This window comes from Budorcas taxicolor, chromosome 2 (genome assembly GCF_023091745.1).
Source record: "Budorcas taxicolor isolate Tak-1 chromosome 2, Takin1.1, whole genome shotgun sequence".
Classification (NCBI taxonomy): domain Eukaryota; kingdom Metazoa; phylum Chordata; class Mammalia; order Artiodactyla; family Bovidae; genus Budorcas; species Budorcas taxicolor.
In genome coordinates this window covers 80788593-80811300 of record NC_068911.1, presented here as the reverse complement: position 1 = coordinate 80811300, position 22708 = coordinate 80788593, and the positions used below count along the sequence as shown (strand labels likewise).

Sequence of the window (22708 nt, the reverse complement as noted above, 5' to 3'; positions counted from 1 at the left end):
AATTGAGGTGCCAACTCCAGGGAGTTTCTATTGAGTGCCAGTGTCACCAGGCCCTCTGATCCTTCCCTGTCACCAGAAGGCACTGCTCTACTCAGATGTGGCCCCTCAGATGGGTAGTGAGCAGAGAGACTGGTTTTCCTTTGCACCTTAGGTGTCATGGGGAATGAAATGGGAATGAAACAGTTTTGTGTCCAGCTAGAGGAACCCTGGAGAAGGCAATGGCACCCCACTCCAGTACTCTTGCCTGGAAAATCCCATGGACAGAGGAGCCTGGTGGGCTGCAGTCCATGGGGTCGCTAAGAGTCGGATACAACTGAGCAACTTCACTTTCACTTTTCACTTTCATGCATTGGAGAAGGAAATGGCAACCCAATCCAGTGTTCTTGCCTGGAGAATCCCAGGGACAGGGGAGCCTGGTGGGCTGCCGTCTGTGGGGTCGCACAGTCGGACACGACTGAAGCGACTTAGCAGCAGCAGCAGTAGCAGCAGGGGAACCCTAACTTGAACACTGCAAGTGTTGATGGCTTGGGTCCACACTGCATCTGTTCAGGGATGCTCAGTCTTGAACAGATTTCTCAGTCTCCACAGAATAGATTTTTTAATCAGACATGCCAAAGCTTTTGGTGACACATGAAGGAATGCCTCTGTTAAGTCCCCATTCCTTCCTAATCCTGTTGAGTTTTCATTGATTCTGTCTTCTTTTCTGGATATTCCCCTCTAACCAAAGTCCATTGGGAAGAGAATCCTGCCTACTACTTACATTTTTGCTTCTGCAAAACCCCACTGTCTGAGAAGGGGAAGAGCAAAGTTTAAACAGCCTCATGGGGACATGACCTCATAAGTTGAGACTGAAGGAACTCAATTAATAAATTATTGAGTGGAAATAATAGTAAAGTCACAATTTCAGGGTTGGAGGAAGGGTAGGAAAATATGAAAATGGTCCTTTCATAACTCACCATATTAATTTCAAAATATTTGAAAAATACCCAGGATAATATGGCTTCCCTGGTGGCTCAGAGGTTAAAGCATCTGCCTGCAATGTGGGAGACCTGGGTTCGATCCCTGGGTTGGGAAGATCCCCTGGAGAAGGAAATGGCAACCCACTCCAGTATTCTTGCCTGGAGAATCCCATGGACAGAGGAGCCTGCTGGGCTACAGGCCACAGGGTCGCAAAGAGTCAGACACGACTGAGCGACTTCACTTACTGACAGGATAATATACAATGCTTGAATTTAGTGTAAATGAAAGACTTAGGAGAAATGAGAAATAGACTAAGGCATTTTATATTAGTTAAAAAAATCAATTTCCATTATTAAATACAAGCTCAAGAAAAAAATAGAAAATGGCATAAATCAGGATCTTTTGTTTTGTGATAAAAATGACATTGCTATTCATAATTACAAGAAAAGGATGACAATATTTTAAATGAGTTAACTTTGGCCCATCATGCTCACTTCATGGTGTGAAGAAAACAGTACTTCAATGATTTTTTTCCCTTAATTTGTTCTAAATTACAGCAAAGTGCTCTGCAAGAAGCAAGTGCTTGTGTTAATTAACTCTGAGGAGAGAAGGTCACTGGTATACATAGTACTAATTTTGTGACTTTAGTTATAGACTTTCTTCTGCAATTAGAATTCTTCATTAGGCATTCATTATAAGCACATGCAGATTTTCACTTTTTTATCTAGCATTTCAGATTTAGACTCATTTGTTATTTTTTTCTAAATTTTAAAATGCAGCAATACTAATGGAATTGACTTAAGAAATAAAACATATGGTTCAAGATATTTATAAGTATACCTGGGATATTAACCTTTTATGTAAGCCTGAATATTATTAGCTGAATTTTTAAAGCTACATTACACTATGGGCTTCCCTGGTGGCTCAGAAGGTAAAGAATTTGCCTGGAATGCAGGAGACCCAAGTTCAATCCCTGGGTTGGGAAGATCCCCTGGAGTAGGAAATGGCAACTCACTCCAGTATTGTTGCCTGGAGAATTCCATGGACAAAGGAGCCTGGAGGGCTACACTCCATGGGGTCACAAGGAGTTGAACATGACTGAGCAACTAACACACACACACACACTTCAAATTTTACAACCTAAGAGTGAACAAATCTGAATTTTCAGTCATTTTCTATTGAATTGCAAACATTGGAAATAAAATTCAAAGTGCTATAAATTTTTGTAAATAATCCAAGACATGAACAGTTTCATTAGGCTTTAGAGAACCATGAACAGCTAAGTCAATGATCCTAAAATAGATATAACATTTAAATGTTTCTTTCTAATGTTTGTTTATAAATGCTTTAGTTTTTTTCCAGTAAAAGCCATTATTCTTATACATAAGAATTGAAAATCATAACGTGATAATTATGTAGCTCATGTAGCACATGATATAATATAGATTTTTAAACTGAAATTGTTTATGGAAGTAAATCTTAATGCCATGGTGTGATCAGCAATGCAGATGTATCCACCCTTTCCATTCCACCCCAGTAATAACTAGGAATAACTATAACCAAGTTGGCTTTAAATGGATTTAGCTATAGTATAAAGGTAATAATGTATGCCATTCTTGAGATTGTCTTTTTTCTTGAGGATTCAGAAGTTAAGTATGTGTAAATTAGGTACGTCTTTTCTTTATTATTGGTCAAAAACTAAAAAGCTTTCTTTCTAACTCAAGAAGATATAAAAGAAATCTCTTTTATTTAAAATTTCCTGTTTAACGGGCATTACTTTGGAATCAAGATTGCCAGGAGAAATATCAATAACCTCAGATATGCAGATGACACCACCCTTATGGCAGAAAGTGAAGAGGAATTAAAAAGCCTCTTGATGAAAGTGAAAGTGGAGAGTGAAAAAGTTGGCCTAAAGCTCAACATTCAGAAAATGAAAATCATGGCATCCGGTCCCATCACTTCATGGGAAATAGATGGGGAAACAGTGGAAACAGTGGCAGACTTTATTTTTTGGGGCTCCGAAATCACTGCAGATGGTGATTACAGCCATGAAATTAAAAGACACTTACTCCTTGGAAGAAAAGTTATGACCAACCTAGATAGCATATTCAAAAGCAGAGACATTACTTTGCTGACTAAGGTCTGTCTAGTCAAGGCTGTGGTTTTTCCTGTGGTAATGTATGGATGTGAGACTTGGACTGTGAGGAAGGCTGAGCACCGAAGAATTGATGCTTTTGAATTGTGGTGTTGGAGAAGACTCTTGAGAGTCCCTTGGACTGCAAGGAGATCCAACCAGTCCATTCTGAAGGAGATCAACCCTGGGATTTCTTTGGAAGGAATGATGCTAAAGCTGAAACTCCAGTACTTTGGCCACCTCATATGAAGAGTTGACTCATTGGAAGACTCTGATGGTGGGAGGGATTTGGGGCAGGAGGAGAAGGGGACGACAGAGGATGAGATGGCTGGATGGCATCACTGACTCGATGGACGTGAGTCTGAGTGAACTCCAGGAGTTGGTGATGGACAGGGAGGCCTGGTGTGCTGCGGTTCATGTGGTCGCAGAGTCAGACACGACTGAGCGACTGAACTGAACTGAACTCTTTCTGTTAAGTTTCTTTCTTTACCCAACAGAATTCATCAGTACCCTTTTTTTCTGATTCTTTTCTTTCTGTTAATATTTGTGTCACATTATATTATATTTATTATGTACATATTCTTCTTCCCCAAGACCTCGTGCACTTCCTCACGGGTTTTATTTGTATTACCAGTTCTCGAACCTAGAACCCTCTCTGGGGGTGCATTGTTGTTGTTCGGTTGCTAAGTCGTGTCTGACTCCTTGTGACCCCATGAACTACTGCACGCCAGGCTTTCCTGTCCTTCACTATCTCCCACAGTTTGCTCAAACTCATGTCCATTGAATCAGTGATACTATCCGGTGATCTCATCCTCTGCTGCCCCCTTCTCCTCCTGCCCTCAATCTTTCCCAGCATCAGGGTCTTTTCCAATGAGTTGGTTCTTTGTCTGCTGGGGCACAGTAGTCTCTCAATAAATGTTTCAGGCTTCTCTGATAGAGAGACATTTCTTCTTCTTCTTCTTCTTCTTTATCGGGCTCAACTAGTAAAGAATCTGCCTGCAATACAGGTTCGATTCCTGGGTCAGGAAGATCTGCTGGAGAAGGGATAGGCTACCCACTCCAGTATTCTTGGGCTTTCCTTGTGGCTCAGCTGGTAAAGAATCCACCTGCAATGCGGGACACCTGGGTTCAATCCCTGGGTTGGGACAATCCCCTGGAGAAGGGAAAGGCTACCCACTCCAGTATTCTGGCCTGGAGAATTCCATGGACTGTATAGTCCATGGGTTCGCAAAGAGTCGGACATGACTGAGTGACTTTCACATGGTTCACTTGGTTCCAAATAGAAGTGGTTATCAATACACTGAAGTGCTTCTCATGTATATTATAATGCTTGTAAGACTTGCCAAAGGATGTTAGACTTCGCTTCTAGATAATTCTTTTCTAAATCAGGGGTCAGCAGACCTCTCCTGTAAAGGGTGAGAGGTAAATACCAAAGGATTCCAGGCCCTTCAGTGTATGTTGCAGCCACTCAACTCTGCTGCCCTAGCCTGGAAGCAATCATACACAGTGAGTGAATGAATGAGGATTGCTGTGTTCCCCTAATTTTATTTACAGAAACAGGCAGAAGGCTGGATTTCACCCTGCCAGTTGCTGTTCTACATCGTTGTTTTGAGGGGTGGAAGAAAAGGGAATAAAGATTCCAACCACGTATAGTAATAATCGTTGCGAAGTTTCATATAAATGGTGATAAGAATTTTGATGGAATGTAACATTTTGAAATGTTTCTCAATGTGAGGAAACTAAGCAAGTTTTATTTTTCCCCTTCTGTACTTTGTCTACCATGAAGAGTAAGCCATGAGGTTGTAATGGGTAAACAGGAGTGAGAGAATTGGAAATGCTGAAAAGACACTAGAGAAGTGAAATAAAAAGAGCACAGAAGGCAGAAAGCTGACACCAAGATATACGTTGGCCTCAATTCTGTGGAAGAGCTATTAGACAGATTGAAGAAAAATTAGGCTTTGCTTGGTTCTTATTTGGGGCAGGAGAAGAGAGTGTCATATAACAATGGTCCTCAAATATTTTTGCTTGCATACTCCTAAAAGAATTTTGGAAAAAAAATCCCTCCCTACATTTCTAATTTGACATTTAAAATTTTTTATAATTAGGATGCAATTTTCATCTTATTATAATGACATTTAAAAGTAAAAACATCATGTCATCCTTTCAACACATCCAGTGGAATATAATATCATAGCCTATTTTTAACTTTTTATTTTGAAATGACTTTAGATTTATAGAAAATTTCTAGCACAGTGCAGTACCAGCATAGTACAGAGAATTTCTATACACCATTCACTCAGCTTCTAATGGTATATATATACTGCTAACTACAAATTTTATTATAATTTCACGTTTTTCCACAATACCCATTTTCTGTTTCAGGATCCAATTCAGGATTTTACCTTGCATTTAGTTGTCATGGCTCCTTATTCTCCTCCAATCTGTGACATTTCCTCAATCTTTCCTTATGTTTCATGACCTGGACACTTTTGAAGTCATCAATTATTTTGTGTAATGCTTGTCAGTTTGAATTTGTCTGATGTTTTTTATTGTTAAATCGGGATTACGCATTATTTGGGTGGACACCAAAAGAGTCATGTGCCCTTCTTAGGGCATGATGCTAGAGGATACCAGATGCTGCTGTGGCTCATTACTGCTTATCTTAACCCTGAGGTTTCTCTTATAAAGTTAGTACTTTCCAGGTATAATGGAAGTGGAATTCCAGTTATAATTAACCGGAATTAATGGAATTCCAGTTATAATTTATGACTATTTTGGAGGCAATATATTAAGGCTATGAAAATTTCCTGTTTCTTCTTAAATGTTCACCCAAGAATTTTAGAACCCACTAGTGGATCTTGCTGTAACAATTATTACTGTTGTGTTTTCCTAATGGTGATTTTTGTCTCTCTCATTCCTTCTACATTTTTAATTGGAATTCTTCTGTAGAAAAGAACTGCTGCTTCTCCTTGATTTGCTTACTTGTTTATTTATTTATTTACATTAATATGAACTCATAGACATTCTATGCTTAAAATCCAGTACTATTATTATTTTGTTACTCAGTGTTCCAATTTTGACCACTGGGAGCTCCTTCAGTTTGGTCCTGTGTCCTTTGGACATGATCTCATCTTTTTGTGAGCATTTCCTTACTTTCTGGCATTACAAGATATTCCAGTTTCATCTTGTTTTTTTCCTGCCCCAGACCTGAAACCAATCACTTCACCAAGAAGCCCTAATTCTTTTGATTGGTAATACCATAACAGTTTGAATTCTATCATAGTCTATTTAAAAATAGAAATACAAACTTTTAGCAGTCAAAGATTCTTGTTTCTTTTTCTGTTTAGTCTTGTATTTCTATTCCAATCCCCCTATGAATTTTATCCTAATGTAATATATTTTTATTCTTGAAACTATTTTATTAATTTCCTTGTCATATTTGCCTACAATAAAAAGATAAGTAAAAATTATTTTTTTAAATTTCCCTGTGAACATAGGCTGTATTAAATAAACATTTTCTTCTGTATTGAGTTGCCATTACAATTACTATTATTACAATTATTATCTACAAATATGAATATATTACAATGGTTGATAAATAATTAGTATATATTAAAAAATGTTATATTTCATCTTTATGAAATGGATGTACCATTCTCCCCAGCCCCTTTCTTTTGTAGCTATATGTGCTGAGAAAGCTGGCAGAGGTTGTTGGTGCTCACTGTTGTCCATTATCCTCTCCTTCCTGAGCACACTGGGAGACCTCCCAGACTTCCCTGCAGTTACATTGGACCCTGTGACTAATTCTGGCCAATGGTACATGAGAAGAAGTGTCATGTTGTGCTTCTAGACCCAGAAACTTCAGAGTTCTCTACTCCTTTTTAAAATGACTATCAGTTATACCTATTACTCTTTCACTTATGGGCACCTTGTTTTGCCTGGCATTCAAAGGTTGGGAAAAATAAAATATTGCTAATTTTATCATACTTTGGTCAATACTACTTTTCTATTAAATGTCTTTATTTTATACATGCTTTAATCTGAACACTTGATTTGCATGTATAGTTCATCCAATTTAATGAAAATTTTCAGCATAAAACCTAATTGGTAAAGCCAATCTTTATTGTCAAATGAGCCAAATAAGACAATGTTCAAAAAATTATGATTTCATTTTTCAGTTCAAATAAGCATGATAATACTCTTCCCCAAAGCTCAGTTAGAAATCTAAGATAAATAAAACACAGAGCCTTGCCATGAGCTTATAAAGTGACACTTCAGGGTCTTATCGACAGTTGCACTGTCTTTACTTTGCTTTTCTGAGATAGTCTCTCCAGATACAGTCTTTCATAATAGACAGGGGCTGGATGAGATAAAGTCTCAAAGGAAGGTAGTTATCACTCCTGCTGTTTGTATATGTGTATATGAAATGCGTATTAATTTAGACTATCCCAACATGGGCAAAATAACCCATGTCTAATTTATCACTTCATCCTTAACAGAAAAATGTATGAAAAGAGGGCAAGACATGAGAATATATGTGGCTTTAAGAATTCCTTTATTAAAAGAAATTTCAGTGACATCATTATTTTGAAATTTTTTTCTGTCTTTGGTCCATGGACTTTAAGATAAGGCATCATCATCATATTTTGAGTAAAAGCCATGTCTTTTATTTTTTTCGAGGTAGAGATAGACATTTCTGCTAAAAGAGATGGGAAAGAAGAACTAGCATGACACCTTGATCTCAGGCAAGTAACTTCTAAGAAAGAATACATTTAAAGGCTAAAGAATCTGGAAACTGAGCTCCCCAGCAATATCCCTGCCCCTGTATCCCTTGGAAGTCTTTATGTACCCATAGGGTACATGTTCTCAAGTTAAAGACTGTTAATATGGAGAATGTATTTCAATAGCCCATGGAAACTACATAATTACTCAAGGAGATCTTTAGCTTCTGTGAGGCAGAGGAAAGGGACCTCTGAGGCAACCAAAGCTTTTGGAGATAGAGGTCCTACTATGGATATTTAGGAGGAGCCTGGACCCATGAATAACTGAATAGAGCAAAGCTGGTGTGGATGAGAAATAAACCTTTGTTGTACTAAGTCAATGAGATTTGGGGATTGTTTGCTATAGTATTAAGCCTCCTGACTAAGAGAGTAGCTGATGATGCTACTGCAGATGTGACGTGGCTTTATTGTCTAGAATTGTAATATCCAGGTAGGGAATTGAATGGGAATCACAGACAATTCTCTAGGGAGAGGCAGTGCCAGGGAAAGCCAGGATGGGGCCAAACCAAGAGACTAGACTACACGTTACACCAAATACAGACTCCATAAAGATGCCAGCAGGACTCCCAGTCAGTTATCACCTACTCCTACTCCCCCCTCCCCCCCCACCGCTGTGCCACAAGGACACAAGTGAAGGTGAATGTCACTCAGTCGTGTCCGATGCTTTGTGACCCTTTGGACTATACAGTCCATGGAATTCTCCAGGCTAGAATACTGGAATGGGTAGCTCTTCCCTTCTCCAGGGAATCTTCCCAACCCAGGGATTGAACCCAGATCTCCCACACTGCAGGAAGATTCTTTACCAACTTGAGCTATAAGGGAAGTCCAAGAATACTGGAGTGGGTAGCCTATCCCTTCTCCAGTGGATCTTCCTGACCCAGGAATTGAACCGGGGTCTCTTGCATTGCAGGCAGATTGTTTACCAGCTGAGCTATCAGGGAAGCCCCCACTGCAAGGACACAATGAGTTTCATATATCCAATCACCATTTTGAGAAGGGAATGTCAACTCCAGAAGACTGAATGTTTATCTAATGAGACCAGGTAATGCACCCTTGATAGGAAGTGGAAATTTCAATAGAAGAAACATTTAAACTGAGACAGTTGAAATTGAAGAACCCAAGATATCTTCAGTTGGAAAGATCTTTAAAATTTCTCATCACTCAGAGCTATAGAAAATAATTGACTCTTTTTGGAGGGAGCATATTAATTATCCAGTCCCATCACTTCATGGCAAATAGATGGGGAAACAATGGAGACAGTGACAGATTTTATTTTGGGGGGCTCCAAAATCACTGCAGATGGTGATTGCAGCCATGAAATTAAAAGATGCTTGCTCCTTGGAAGAAAAGCTAAGACCAACCTAGACAGCATATTAAAAAGCAGAGACATTACTTAGTCAACAAAGGCCCATCTCGTCAAAGCTATGGTTTTTCCAGTAGTCATGTATGGATGCGAGAGTTGGACCATAAAGAAAGCTGAGCACTGAAGAATTGATGCTTTTGAACTGTGGTGTTGGAGAAGACACTTGAGAGTCCCTTGGACTGCAAGGAGATCCAACCAGTCCATCCTAAAGGAGATAAGTCCTGAATATTCATTGGAAGGACCGATGCCAAAGCTGAAGCTCCAATACTTTGGCCACCTGATGCAAAGAACTGACTCACTGGAAAAGACCCTGATGCTGGGACAGATTGAAGGCAGGAGGAGAAGGGGATGACAGAGGATGACATGGTTGGATAGAATCACTGACTCAATAGACGTGAGTTTGAGCAAGCTCCGGGAGTTGGTGATGGACAGGGAAGCCTGGCAGGCTGCAGTCCATGTGGTCACAAAGTGTTGGAGTTGACTGAGCGACTGAACTGAACTCAGTTTGTGACCCTGCTATTTTGTTTCTTTTCTTGTATAGCTATGAAGTCTAGCTCAGATGAACTCATGTACACCCGTGGCGGATTCATGTCAATGTATGGCAAAACCAATAGAGTATTGTAAAGTAAAATAAAGTAAAAATAAAAATTAAAAAAAAAAATAGTTGTGGAAGAAAGTTTTTTTAAAGTGCACATATATGAATAAAGCAGAATATCTCAGTACTTCTTATTTCTGTACTTTCATTAATGGTAAGTAGTGTGTGACCTGTCCATGGGGATGTGGTTTGGATACTAAATATCAAAGTACAGAGCACTGATGCACAGTACAGTTTTTACCTGCAAAATCACTTTACTAATGACATACTTTGTCAAATTTTTATGTGTGACTGACTATTCACTTCAATATACCTTCACTGGAAGGATAGTTGATTAGCAGTTTTTAGCAAGACAACGGATAAGAACAGAACTTTAATTTCACTTGACAGATGATTAAATTGGGCTAAACATCTGGTTAGTCCAGGCCAGTTCTTCTTTTGAGTCATAAACATGCAACTGCCACATAATGTAATATCTTTAGAAAAAGTCCCTGAACAAGCAAAATTATGGAAGTAGATGGTCTCAGCATGTAATGGCACAGCAGTAGCAAACAGCTGCTTTTGGACTCTGTATTAATGTTTCAGGCCACAAAGACTTCATTCTTAGGACACATTCTTCAAATTGTGTTTCTAATGATGACAGTTTTCCATGTAGAGGCTTATTACTACTTTCTCTTAGCTTCATCTTGTGGCTGTTTTCCACCAGTTTTGAGGCAGCTGGTTGTAATAATGAAAATGCACACTCTAGGGAGACTCTCCCAGTTTCTCTCTATCATAGGCCCTTACTTAGTCTTCATACCCACCTGCTATTTTATTCTGTTTCTTGACTGCTTTACTGTTGGTTTTCCTTCATTAGAAACTAAGTGCTTACCCCAGTACCTCCAGTTTCTAAAATGGCTCTTGGTTCTTAACAGGAACTTGATAAACATTTATGTAACGAGTAAAGTTTTGAATATTGATTATGAAGTCTTTTTTGTTTATAAGAAATGAATGAAGGAAGACCAAGCCTGTGATTTTTAATTTATGGATTAGTATCATGCTTTTATTTTTTACTGACCACACTAACTAGTCCAATGCAAATGGAGGTGGTTCCCCCAAACCATAATTTACTAAATAAACTCTATACAGCAAAGGTATCTAGATTACTCTGGAGAGTAATTTTTTACTACTTCTCATCACATCCTCTAGTCTCATTCTAATGAAACTGTAATTCAGATCTTTAACTTTTCCCCTTTAAATTCAAGTTACATTTTATATCTTTTGGTTGTTAGGAGTGGTATACACTTTATATCTTTAGTCTTAAATAAAGCTCATAAATTTTAAAAGTATTAAGATCTCAATATATTCCTTTGAGCTTATCTATACGGTTTTTTTAAAACTAACTTTGTTATCATTTAGTAATTGATGACTTTAGGTCACATTGCATGGTTGCTTGTGAAAGTGTGCTACTAAAAGATCTTTACTATTTAAAGAAAGGTTATTTTTCTTTTCCTTTAGTTTGAGAAGACAGAACTAATAAAAATGAATGTCACCCTAAATATTAGTATAGAGTCCAGAACCTGTGAGTATTAAGCTGAGATATTAGTGTTTTGCAAACTCTGCTGTTAAACTGATTGAATAAAAACCAAACAAGAATCCTCTCAGAAGCTTTTTCTCTTTCTTCTACGAGTGGAGGACTTTAAAATTTGTTTTGCTTCCCGTCCCCCTCTCTTTTCATGGAATGAGTATTGGTAAACATCTGAATAGATATCAAATTAGCTTAAAAATTCCCCAGAATTTTTGGTAAAAGCATATTAATGCAAAAACCATTATTCATGTTGGTTTGAGGGGTCTCATTTGGGAGTTTCTTTTAATAGTTCTTGTTTTCTGAATAATAAGCACTGTAAAATTTCCCCCTTTTAAGAATAGATCAGAGTTTGAGGAAATAAATAAATGAACACCTATCTGATTTGGTTACAGTTCAAAACCAGTAATCATTTTAAGAATAATGAAGATGGTGACACGATTCACATTATAGTGGCATCTGGTCTGTAAAGGAAAATACTCTTCTTTGCTCATTCTCACCGCCGTGACGTTCTCTCACTTCATTATTATTGGTCATTCTTCTCAAGATCAGAAATGAGAATATTTTCTTCTAAATGTACTGTACTAAAGTTGCCTGAAGGATAGTAAGGATTTCTAAGCTGAGCAAGTCTCCTGAAGATAATGTTCCTGCGCTTGTACATGCAGAAAGAAAGTGTGGAAATTGCCAGAATCACTATCAGTGTCAGTGCTACTGTAAGAGGTATAATGCTGTGACTTGGTCCTGCAAGGAGATGAAAAAAGAAAACTTCAGTGACAATGAAGTCAGATGGTTACTTCCACATGTTACTTTCTATTTTATTTCTATGAAAAATCAAAATGTTTTCTACTGTTCCAAACCTACCTTTTCCTGGATGCTTCTTTACTGTGTGAATATCTAAAATCAAATACAAAGATATTGAGATGAAATTTTCCTTTTAATTCAGCAAAGTTATGTAATTACTTCAAAAAATGATGGCCCATGGATCAAATATGAGCACATGTCTTTATAAGTAATGTTTAATTAGAACTCAGCCATCTTTCTGTCGTCTTTGGCAGCTTTTTTGCTACAGTTGAAGTGTGACAGAGACCATATGGCTCCTATATCCTGAAATATTTACTATTTAATCCTTTACAAGAAAAATTTGCTGACCCCTGATTTATTTAATCATCAATATTAGTGCTCACAAAGACATATACTGCCTTTTTTAAGCTGAAGAATCCTCATCCAGTCTCAGCACTGTGCTGCAATAAAAATATGAGTGAAATATAGTCCCTGCCTACAAGGAACTCAGTTTTGTTGGGATCTGATGTGGAGTTGGTCCAGCGATGATAACCTCCCTGTTTTTTTGCAGATTTAAAAAATGAGTACCTTCTCATGTCACAAGAATCTTGGGAAATGAGTAATAGCTCTTCCATTCAAAAAGTTTGAGGGTTCCTGTTTGAGGATCTTCTACTGAAAGAATATATCTTTTCCAAGTAGACTCTATATCAGAATTTGAACTCTGCTATTTTTGATCTAGGCAAAGATCCAGAGAATTATACAGGGAATGACCCAGAGAAAGAGCAGTAAAGGACTTGTCAGTGAAGGACTACTTGGTGCACTACTTAAGACCCATGAAGAAATGTCAACATTGTTACCAGTAACAAAAACACACTTATATATATGTATAAAACCTTGATTTTGCAATTTAAAAACAATACGGTATGATTTTACAAAATATTATTGAAAATGTAGTATTGTGTGTAGAAAAGTTATGACCAACCTAGATAGCATATTCAAAAGCAGAGACATTACTTTGCCAACTAAGGTCCGTCTAGTCAAGGCTATGGTTTTTCCAGTAGTCATGTATGGATGTGAGAGTTGGACTGTGAAGAAGGCTGAGCGCCGAAGAATTGATGCTTTTGAACTGTGGTGTTGGAGAAGACTCTTGAAAGTCCCTTGGACTGCAGGGAGATCCAACCAGTCCATTCTGAAGGAGATCAGCCCTGGGATTTCTTTGGAAGGAATGATGCTAAAGCTGAAACTTCAGTACTTTGGCCACCTCATATGAAGGGTTGACTCATTGGAAAAGACTCTGATGGTGGGAGGGATTGGGGGCAGGAGGAGAAGGGGACGACCGAGGGTGAGATGGCTGGATGGCATCACTGACTCGATGGACGTGAGTCTGAGTGAACTCCAGGAGTTGGTGATGGACAGGGAGGCCTGGAGTGCTGCGATTCATGAGGTCGCAAAGAGTCGGACACGACTCAGCAACTGAACTGAACTGAACTGAAGGATACTTATCAAAGAAAGACTGATGAATGGGTATTCATTCTCAGGATGGAGGCAGTGGGCAGGTGTAGAAGGGACACATGGAGTCAGAAAATTTGGGTACTCCTCTCTGTGGCCTCAGTTTGGACAAGTACTTTTCTCATCTGTAACATGGGAATGTTGTATCTGTTTCACTGCCTTGAAAACTGGCCGTGAAGGATGAAAGAGGTGTCCTGTGTAGTACAGGAAACCTTAAAGATTTGAACAGACATGAGGTGTTTCTAATTTGTTCTTGATAGCTGAATGCTAGTGGTTGCTTGGGCACACTATTAGGTTAGCTATGTTTTCCACACAGAGCTGATACCCACACTTTTGGAACCTCAAACTTTGGTTCCTATACCTACCAGTTTTTGCTTTTTCATTGCCAATATCTAATCAGTCACTAAAGACTGATGATTCTCTTTTCCATTTCCTCCCTCCATTTTTGTTCTGGTTCTAGGGCTCAAATTACAACCATCTCCCTTACATCCACTGTAGGTATCGACAGAGTACTTAGGGGTTCCGCGTGTCCTTCACCATGAAGTTCAGCTCTTTAACCCAGCACTCCCTGTGGATGGAGCCTACAGAAATATGCTTTTACCCCCATCACCACCTAATGTGGACTAGCCTTAAGTTCATTCTCTATTTCTGTCTTTTGTCTTACTGAAACGTTTCTCCAGTATTCTTTCCCTCCTCTATTCTCTTTATCTTTTACTATTCCAAAGCCTCATCCCCTCTCTAAAGTTTTCTTCAGGAGCCCATACCACATCAATCCCCTGTTCTTTATAATACTGGCATCTGGAAACTGTTGTGATTATTATAAACATCTTCCACTGTCAATAATCCTGTCTTAGAAATCTCTATCATTTGCAACTGACTAGAATTTTCTGGCTTATATTTCTAAATTTTTATCACCACAAAGATGAAGTTAAAATATGATTTATAATATACTATGCCTTGCAGTAGAAAAACACATCGACTTATCCACAGTAAGGATACCTAGGCCTGAATTATATTTCCTGTGACCAAAAATGATACTTTAAAATTCTGAGTTGCAGTTGCCAGAATGAGAGTTGCTTGTTTACATTTCCAGCTCTATTTGCTTGAGGTAAAACTGCTTTTTTGCCCATTAATATAACAGCCAGATGACACAAGAAAGTCATAGTCTTTGAGTTGATTTATAATGATTTTTCTCTGCATATGAGAGAAAGCTGGTATGTTCTGTAAATTATTTGATGTAAAACAAGACAATAATGTCAGAATCTGTTTGAATACTCTCTGAATACCTGAATTTTAAAAGTTTTAAGTGTAAAGAGGTGGGTAAGCTTTAGTCAGGGTGGAATCAAATGAGGATTTACCTTTGAACTTTACCTACCTGCTTCCATTTTACATATAAATCCCTTTTTGTCTTGACATGAGGATAATTGCCACACTCCTTCAGGAATCTTCAGGGCAACACACAGATGGGGTTTGAAGTGGTCCACCTCTGGCTTCCGAATACCCCAGTTTGATTGATCTGTGGGAGTTCCATCAAACCACTTTATGGTTTCATCTGTGGAAAAAAAATGCTAACTTATTATGAATTGCATGCATGGTTATCAAACATACTAAGTGTGGAATAAACCATAGAAAGCAGCCCCTAAATTTAATGAGACTTTCCTTATCTGAAGCATTCAATTCAGTAGGTGCAATCATGAGCTCATCATCAAGAGGTAGGTGTTAGTAAAGCTGTCTTGTGAACAACTCTCTTTATGGTAGATACGAGGTTCTAATGCAGTTCATTTGAGACATCATGTTTCTTAATATAACAGTTTGAATTTTAAAAGTTCTTTATCATTATAACCAACTTAAAGAAATCATTTGAAGTCCTAACATCTATATCATTACAAAAGAGCTCACTTTTTAAAAGAATTTTACGGTGAGCTTCTTTAAAAAAGCAAGCCAGTGGTGTACCAAAGGGTGAAGATGCTGGTAGAATCTATCTGTGTGTAAGTGATAAGGAGGTGCCTTGTATGAAAAGGATTTAAAACAAGCACTATAACTAAGCATATGTCTGTCAGCTTTTTTATTATCACCCTGTGCTAGAAGTTTTAAGCAGTATCTGTGATTGAAATACTTTTCTTTCCCAGTGTGGACCCATCCTCCACCTTGGTATACCCCTGTGTCAAGTAATTTTCTTTATAAGTACTTTCTTTGTTTAATTTATTTATTTTTAATTGGAGGATTATTGCTTTACAATGTTGTGTTTGTTTCTGTCATATATCAACGTGAATCAGCCACAGGTATACATGCGTCCCCTTTCTTCTGATACAAGTACTTTCAATAACCATCAATAATGTAAAGAAAAAAAATCATGCTCTCATCTAATTACAAACTCTGGCTTTTATGAGTAGCAAATAACAATTCTATTAGCACTATTTATCACTGGGACGTTTCCATAACTCTATTGTGCTCTTATATGACATTTGGGAACCCAGGATATTTTAAAGTAAATATGGCTTTGGTGTCTTATGACTAAGTCTGTGAACACAAAGTTCCAGTCAAACATCTTCATAATGTGAGATTAAGTATAAAATAAACTTGTTGTTTGTTTTCATTTTTGGTTTTCTGGGATTATTTCAGAGAACAAGAGGGTTATAAAAAAAGGTTAGCAACGTTGTCTTTGGAAGAAATGGCTTTAGGATTTATGATATTTTTTCACAGCAAATGGGCCCAAGGAGAGCTTTCTGGTTTGCAGATGTCATTTGCATCAACCTTGACCACTGTGTATTTATTTATGCCCTCTCCTCTTTTCTACCCATGTTACTTACTGTCACCATCAAACTGAGCATTCAGCCAAATCATCTGGACTGAAGAACGGAAAGCTAAAAGCTCTTCTAGAAGAAAAGAGTTTTCAGCTTCATCTTTGATTGTTAAAAGATTAGAGCCTATAAAAGAGACAAGTAGCAAATGAATAAGTATTTGTGTATATATGTAAATATAATTAAAATAATTCATAAACCTCAGCCTTTGACACATATAAATCAATGTTAGAGCACTCCCTCAAAGACCATACACAAAAGTAAACTCAAAATGTTTTAAAGACTTGAAGGTAAGATGTAACACCACTAAACTGCTAGAGGAAAGCATAAGCAAAATATTTTCTGACATAAATCATAGCAATATTTTCTTAGGTCAGACTCCTAAAGCAAAAGAGAGAAAAACACTGTATACCAGAAACTAACACATTGTAAATCAACTATACTTCAATTAAAAAAAAGCTCAGGTTTTGAAAAGTGAAAATTTCCATTGTAAATAAGTAATTTTTGATTAAAAATTTAAAGGTAATATGACACATTAGAAGATGCAAACTGGTACTTAAAGCATAGAGTGTTAATTTGGGAGAACAGTTAAGACTCATATTCAGATACATTCAAAGGAAACACTTTCTTGGGAATGTGCAGTATCCTGAGACATCACCTTGGGTTTTTCATTGTATTCTGGACATATTAGCTATAAATTCAATAATATTTACTTTTTCAATTTTTTTTTCCCACCTTGTCACACCACCAATTGAAGCAAAACAACACAACATGCTGCCACTTCACCCAAAAGCGGTGTTTTCACTCTGCCCTTTCTTGACAGCTCAGCGGGTCATTAGCAAAAGGCCCACTGAGTGCTTTTAAAAGAGGGTACTATTTCAATTATTTTTGTTTTGCTCCTAAAGTCACTGAATTATCAGACAAATGAAGAAATGACATTGTTTACTGAAATGTCAAGAAGGAACTCATTGAAAGCATTTTACCACCACAAAAGAATTACCTTTCTTTTTGCAAAATCCATGAGCAGCCTCAAAACTTGTACTGTCTAGGACTGTAGAAAAACTGTAGCAATTACTTTTGAATTTTATCCAGGGAATTGATGCTTCTGAGCACAACTCTAGGTGTCCAGATGATCTTGTTTCTATGAACAAAATCAGTTATGATTTCAGGGAGGTAACTGGGTTCATTTATTGAGATAAACATTGTATTACACTCTATGAAAGACCAAGATAAATATATGTAATGAGATTTTCATGATAATACTCTGAAAGAGTGGGTTTAATGTAAATGATCACAAAACTGAAATGGCTTATAGCATGTCTGACAGAAATAATCTTTACCTATACATAACAGGGTATATTAATGCATAGCTTCATAGGCTTAGTTTGGGTGCTATCTTTCATATTTACAATTAGGATTGGAAAAATGATTGGAAAAACTGGGGAATGAGATTCATAGAAATACTAGCAGCTGAATGAAGTTGACAAAAAGGCACTTCAAATGAACAAAATGTGTTCCATTCAGTGGTGAAGATTTAGTAAACCCTTACCTGCTAGTTAACTTATGAGAGAAAATAAATCATTCAATAAAGTATCATAACATAGCACAGCATAACACATCATAATATAACATCATAACAAAGTAACGTCATATCATAATATATCATATCATGATATAACATGACATAACATAACACCACATATAACTAAGTGGAATTTGGGATGGACTTAGCTTCAGAGGGCAAGCATGAGAGTCAGACACATCCACGCTGAGATCCTAGGTGTGTGGCTGTGGGTATGTTACCATCTTCCCCACACTCCCACACACATAAAAGAGAGTTAACAATAACATCCTTCTTACAACTTAAGAAGTTTAGGTGGGCTAGTGTCTAACAACTTAAGCACTCAGTAAATGCAGTGTTATTGAGAAAAGAAGGATAATTTTACAGTGTTTTAGAAGGAGAATTGGCTTTCCCAATATATGTGACTATCATTTACATTTTTGTCCTAAATTGTTTTGATCTGAAGTTATGTAATATGTGTGCTATTTGACTTACAGCATCCGGAGTATAAGTAAATACATGCACACTTACTAAATGAGAGATTTAAAAAGAAACCAGTTAGTGTTAAGGAACTCTCTTTTTATATGCCAAAGCAATCAAAAGAAAAGGGCCCTGATTTAATGGGATAGATATGACATCAGAGATCAAGGAAACTTGGCTTCTACTCCAAGAAGTAGTTGTTAGACATCTATGAGATCTTCAGGAAGCTATCTAATGCTCTGAGTTTAAGTTTAATTTTTAAAGCTCACCTGGTTGGACAAGGTGACTTTTAAGTGTAATGAGATTTATTGTCATTATTACTATGTTTTATATTTGCATACAAGTATGAATATTATTACTATGATGATGATGGTTCTAGCATCTTATTAGTCTTGGACTTAAACAAGTCCTCAGTATTCAAGATCCTCCACACCTGCTCCTAATCCATGGTTCTAGCTTGATTTCTTACTTCTCTCACCATAAACCTGCCATGCAGGAAAATCCCAACACCAGCTTTACTTAGACATGTCCAATCCTTTCTTCCTTCCATGTGTGCCCAGGCCTTTCTGCTCAGAGTGCCTTGCCATGCCCCAGAGTTTCCTGATTCCACCCATTCATCAAGACCAATCTCCACAGTCATGTCCTTCAAGAAACCTTTTTACTTTTCCCCAAGTGAATCTAATGTGTCCACTTTCTTGCTAACCCCCACAACGCTTGCTATGGTTCTTGTATCATTTGGTAGCCTGCCTCCTGTAACAGTTGTTTGTCTGTATATCACCTACCAGACCAAATCCTTCTTGAAGGCAGAGAATTCTTTCTACTTTCCCTCAAAGCTCCTGCTTAGCACAGTGCCTTGCACAGTACAGGTTCACAGCACATATTTCTTGAGTTGAATAGAACCTACTAGTGGGCACTTGACAAATGGCTCCTTGCAGATACGACTCGCAGGCTGTGCTACTCCAGCGTCCATGGGCGTCAGCAAAAACACAGTCGCCAAGGAAGGATGATTCATCGTCTTTCCAAAAAGTGAAGGAGGATTTGGTACCATCTGACCAGTAAAAATTAAGACCGTTCTGTGGAGAGAAATTGGACCATCATTTCCTTGCTGTGAATGCTGGTGGCGTCGGCCAGTGCTGTCTGAGCAGCCCTGAATTCACACATGGATTTTTATTTCCACTTCTAGACATATTTTAGGAAGCCTAGGACAGCTTGTGAGTATGGCCTGACAAAAAGGACTCTCTGACACAAGCAGTATCTTTTTTAGTTTGGGGGAATCCTTGGTTCCTGTCCATCAAATTCCCCAGTAAGCAGTCAGAGTGAAGCTGTTCTATATCTTGTTCTTTATTGTTGTTTAGTCGCTAAGTTGTGTCCAACTCTTTTGTGACCCCATGGACTGTAGCCCGCCAGGCTCCTCTGTCCACAAGATTTCCCAGGCAAGAATACTGAAGCGGGTTGCCATTTCCTCCTTTAGGGGATCTTCCCAACCCAGGGATCAAACACGCGTCTCTTGAATTGGCAGGTGAATTCTCTACCACTGAGCCACCAGGGAAGCCCGTCTCGGTCTTTACACCAAAATAAATTTAAGATTGAGCCACAGGTTCAGTCCCTGGGTCAGGAAGATCCCCTGGAGAAGGAAATGACAACCCACTCTGGTATTCTTATATGGGAAATCCCATGGACAGAGGAGCCTGGCGGGCCATAGTCCATGGGCTTGTGAAAGAGTCAGATATGACTTAGCAGCTAAACAACAACAGCATCTACAGGTTCATGCATGTAGTTGAAAACATAAAAGTGCCAAAGAAAACTTGGCTAAATAGTTTATGCTTTTAACATGGGAAAAGTCTTTCCATGTCTGATAAAATAATCCAGAGACCATAAAGCAAAATTGCCTACAGAAAGTTAACACATTCTGTAATACAAAAATACGATAAGGAAAACAACAACAACAACAATAAATGCAACAAACAGCCATGAAATACCATCCTTTCAGCTATCCTACTGGCAAGGATTAAAATTTTGACATACCCAGTGTTGACAAGGATGTGAAAAACTAGACGTTATCGTATACTGTTTTTAGCATGTAAATTGTCACAAACTTTTGGAGGGCAATTTGGCACCATTTCTTGTTAAAATTTAAAGTGTACTTCACTTCTGGGGATTTACCCTACTTGTACAAGGATATTTGTTGTGCCTTGTTTGGAACTGTGAGAACTGGGAAGAACCCAAAAGTCCATTCACAGGAGAGTGGTTCAATAAATTGTGGCATATCAGTATATGCTGCTGTCTCAAAGACTGTATCAGACTTTTATGAGCTGACACAGAAAGCTGTACAACCTATATTAATAAAAAGGCAAGGTTAAGGACAGTATATATATAGTATGAGCTCACATATTTAAAAAAGTATACCTTTTAATACATTACATATATATATGCATACACAGAAAATTTGTAAATGACATACAAGAAACTGTTTACAGTGATTGACTTTGAGGAGTGGAACTAGAGGTCAGGATTGAATAGGTTTATTTTTCATTATTTGAGTAACCACTTTCATTTAAAAAATATTATTTTCCAAACCATATCACTAGAGGGGAAAAATAACATACATGTTAAATTACAAGGAGTACTGAATTAATTAATGACCAAATTTCTAGGCAGGAGGCATGATTCATTTTTCTTGGGGATTCTTTAATTGCAGCAAATTACCCGAATTCAGGTGTTTGAGTTCAGGATATATTCTCGTGCACATATGAGGCAGTATCCTGAAATTTCTCAGACATCTTCAGAGAACCTTTGAAGGGTATTAATTTCCAGAAATTAGGCAAGTAGTTATTTCCTCTAAAAAGGGACACCTTTATTTTGTAGTCATATGCTGCTCATAAGGTTGGTCAATAGTTACTGATGCTCATAGTATTAGCTGCTCAGTCATGTCCGACACTTTGTGACCCCATGGACTATAGCCCGCCAGGCTGCTCTGTCCATGGAATTCTCCAGGCAAAAATAATGGAATGGGTTGCCATTTACTTCTCCATTGTTCATAGGGTTGGTCAATAGTTATTGTATAATCCAATTACTCAAATGTTACATTTACTGTTATTTCGTGACTCTGTTTTTCTGTGGTAATGTCAGTGGCTATCTCACTAAAGAGGTAGATGTGAAACTTAAGGGATTTTAGGGAACCTACATCTTCAGTGAACAGTCCAATCCAGTGGGCATATCCCACCCGGTTAAGGATAACAGTGAGGAAAGACTGGTGGTACTGGTCTGTAATGCTGGCCAGTTCTGCTCCATGCATCAGGCAGGTTTTTAGTGCTGTATACCAAGTCATATTTGCATTAATTATTTTGTAAGTTCTGTTTCCATATTCTAAGGTATTAGGGATTGGATACATATCAGATGTATTTATACTGTGTCCAGAAGCATCTAGAACAAGAACAGAAACAAAAATTATTTATAGCATCTGGATGAGAATAGGGGAGGCGAAGCTTAGCATGGATCCCAGTACAATGATCCATACTATTGTTAACATCAGAGTTTTTCTTCCCAGAACTGACTACTTCAAACTGAAGACAGTATCTGTAAGTACAGGTGATGCTAAAGGACAAAAACACTTAGAAAATTTAATGAATGAGTTTTTAAACATATATAAACATATACTGAATCATTTCTAGATTTCCTGTTTTTGATAATCCCTTGTCAAACTGACCACTTTTTGGTGAAACTGATAGTGACCTCATTAGGCAGGTTTAATTCTAAAATATAACACTATTAAACTTTTGAGACTCATAGTTGCTATCCTGTTTAATATTAATATAATTTCTAAAGAGAAGTTAAAAATAAGTTAATAAATGTTTAGAAATACATTACAGTTCTTATAGACCATTATTATTAATACATCACCCCCTGTCAGAGTCAAGATTTATAAATGAAAGACTAGGTTTTCCCACACATGATACTTGATTCTTTGTGTTCATGAGTGGCTGTGATCAAGAGAAAACCAAGCTCGTGTGTTATACAAAGATGTTTCCTCTTTGATACACACATTTGCCATTTTGTTCTGTCCTATATTCAGGCTAAATTTAGGAATTCTAGAACACAAAGACGGTATTTCTGAACTGTCTGCTCTAAAGTAGCTGGGATTTCTCTCTGTATACTGGTTTTATCACATTTGGGGTGAAAA

General features: G+C 37.7%; 1 protein-coding gene and 1 non-coding gene across 2 annotated transcripts in view; both read right to left on the bottom strand.

Moving 5' to 3' along the window:
- Positions 1-11905: 11905 nt before the first annotated feature.
- PLA2R1 (phospholipase A2 receptor 1) overlaps positions 11906-22708 on the bottom strand; it is a 122522-nt gene continuing 111719 nt past the window's right edge. Inside the window, exons 24-30 of the mRNA XM_052635592.1 lie at positions 21713-21951; positions 19433-19601; positions 17488-17628; positions 16497-16613; positions 15062-15238; positions 12259-12291; positions 11906-12138 (exon numbers count right to left, since the gene is read on the bottom strand). Coding sequence (XP_052491552.1) covers positions 11924-12138; positions 12259-12291; positions 15062-15238; positions 16497-16613; positions 17488-17628; positions 19433-19601; positions 21713-21951 — 1091 coding nt within the window. The 3' untranslated portion in view covers positions 11906-11923. The remainder of the gene's footprint in view (positions 12139-12258; positions 12292-15061; positions 15239-16496; positions 16614-17487; positions 17629-19432; positions 19602-21712; positions 21952-22708) is intronic.
- On the bottom strand, positions 17222-17357 carry LOC128044059 (small nucleolar RNA SNORA21). Its single transcript, XR_008199038.1, has one exon. It is a non-coding gene; the product is annotated as a small nucleolar RNA SNORA21 (small nucleolar RNA).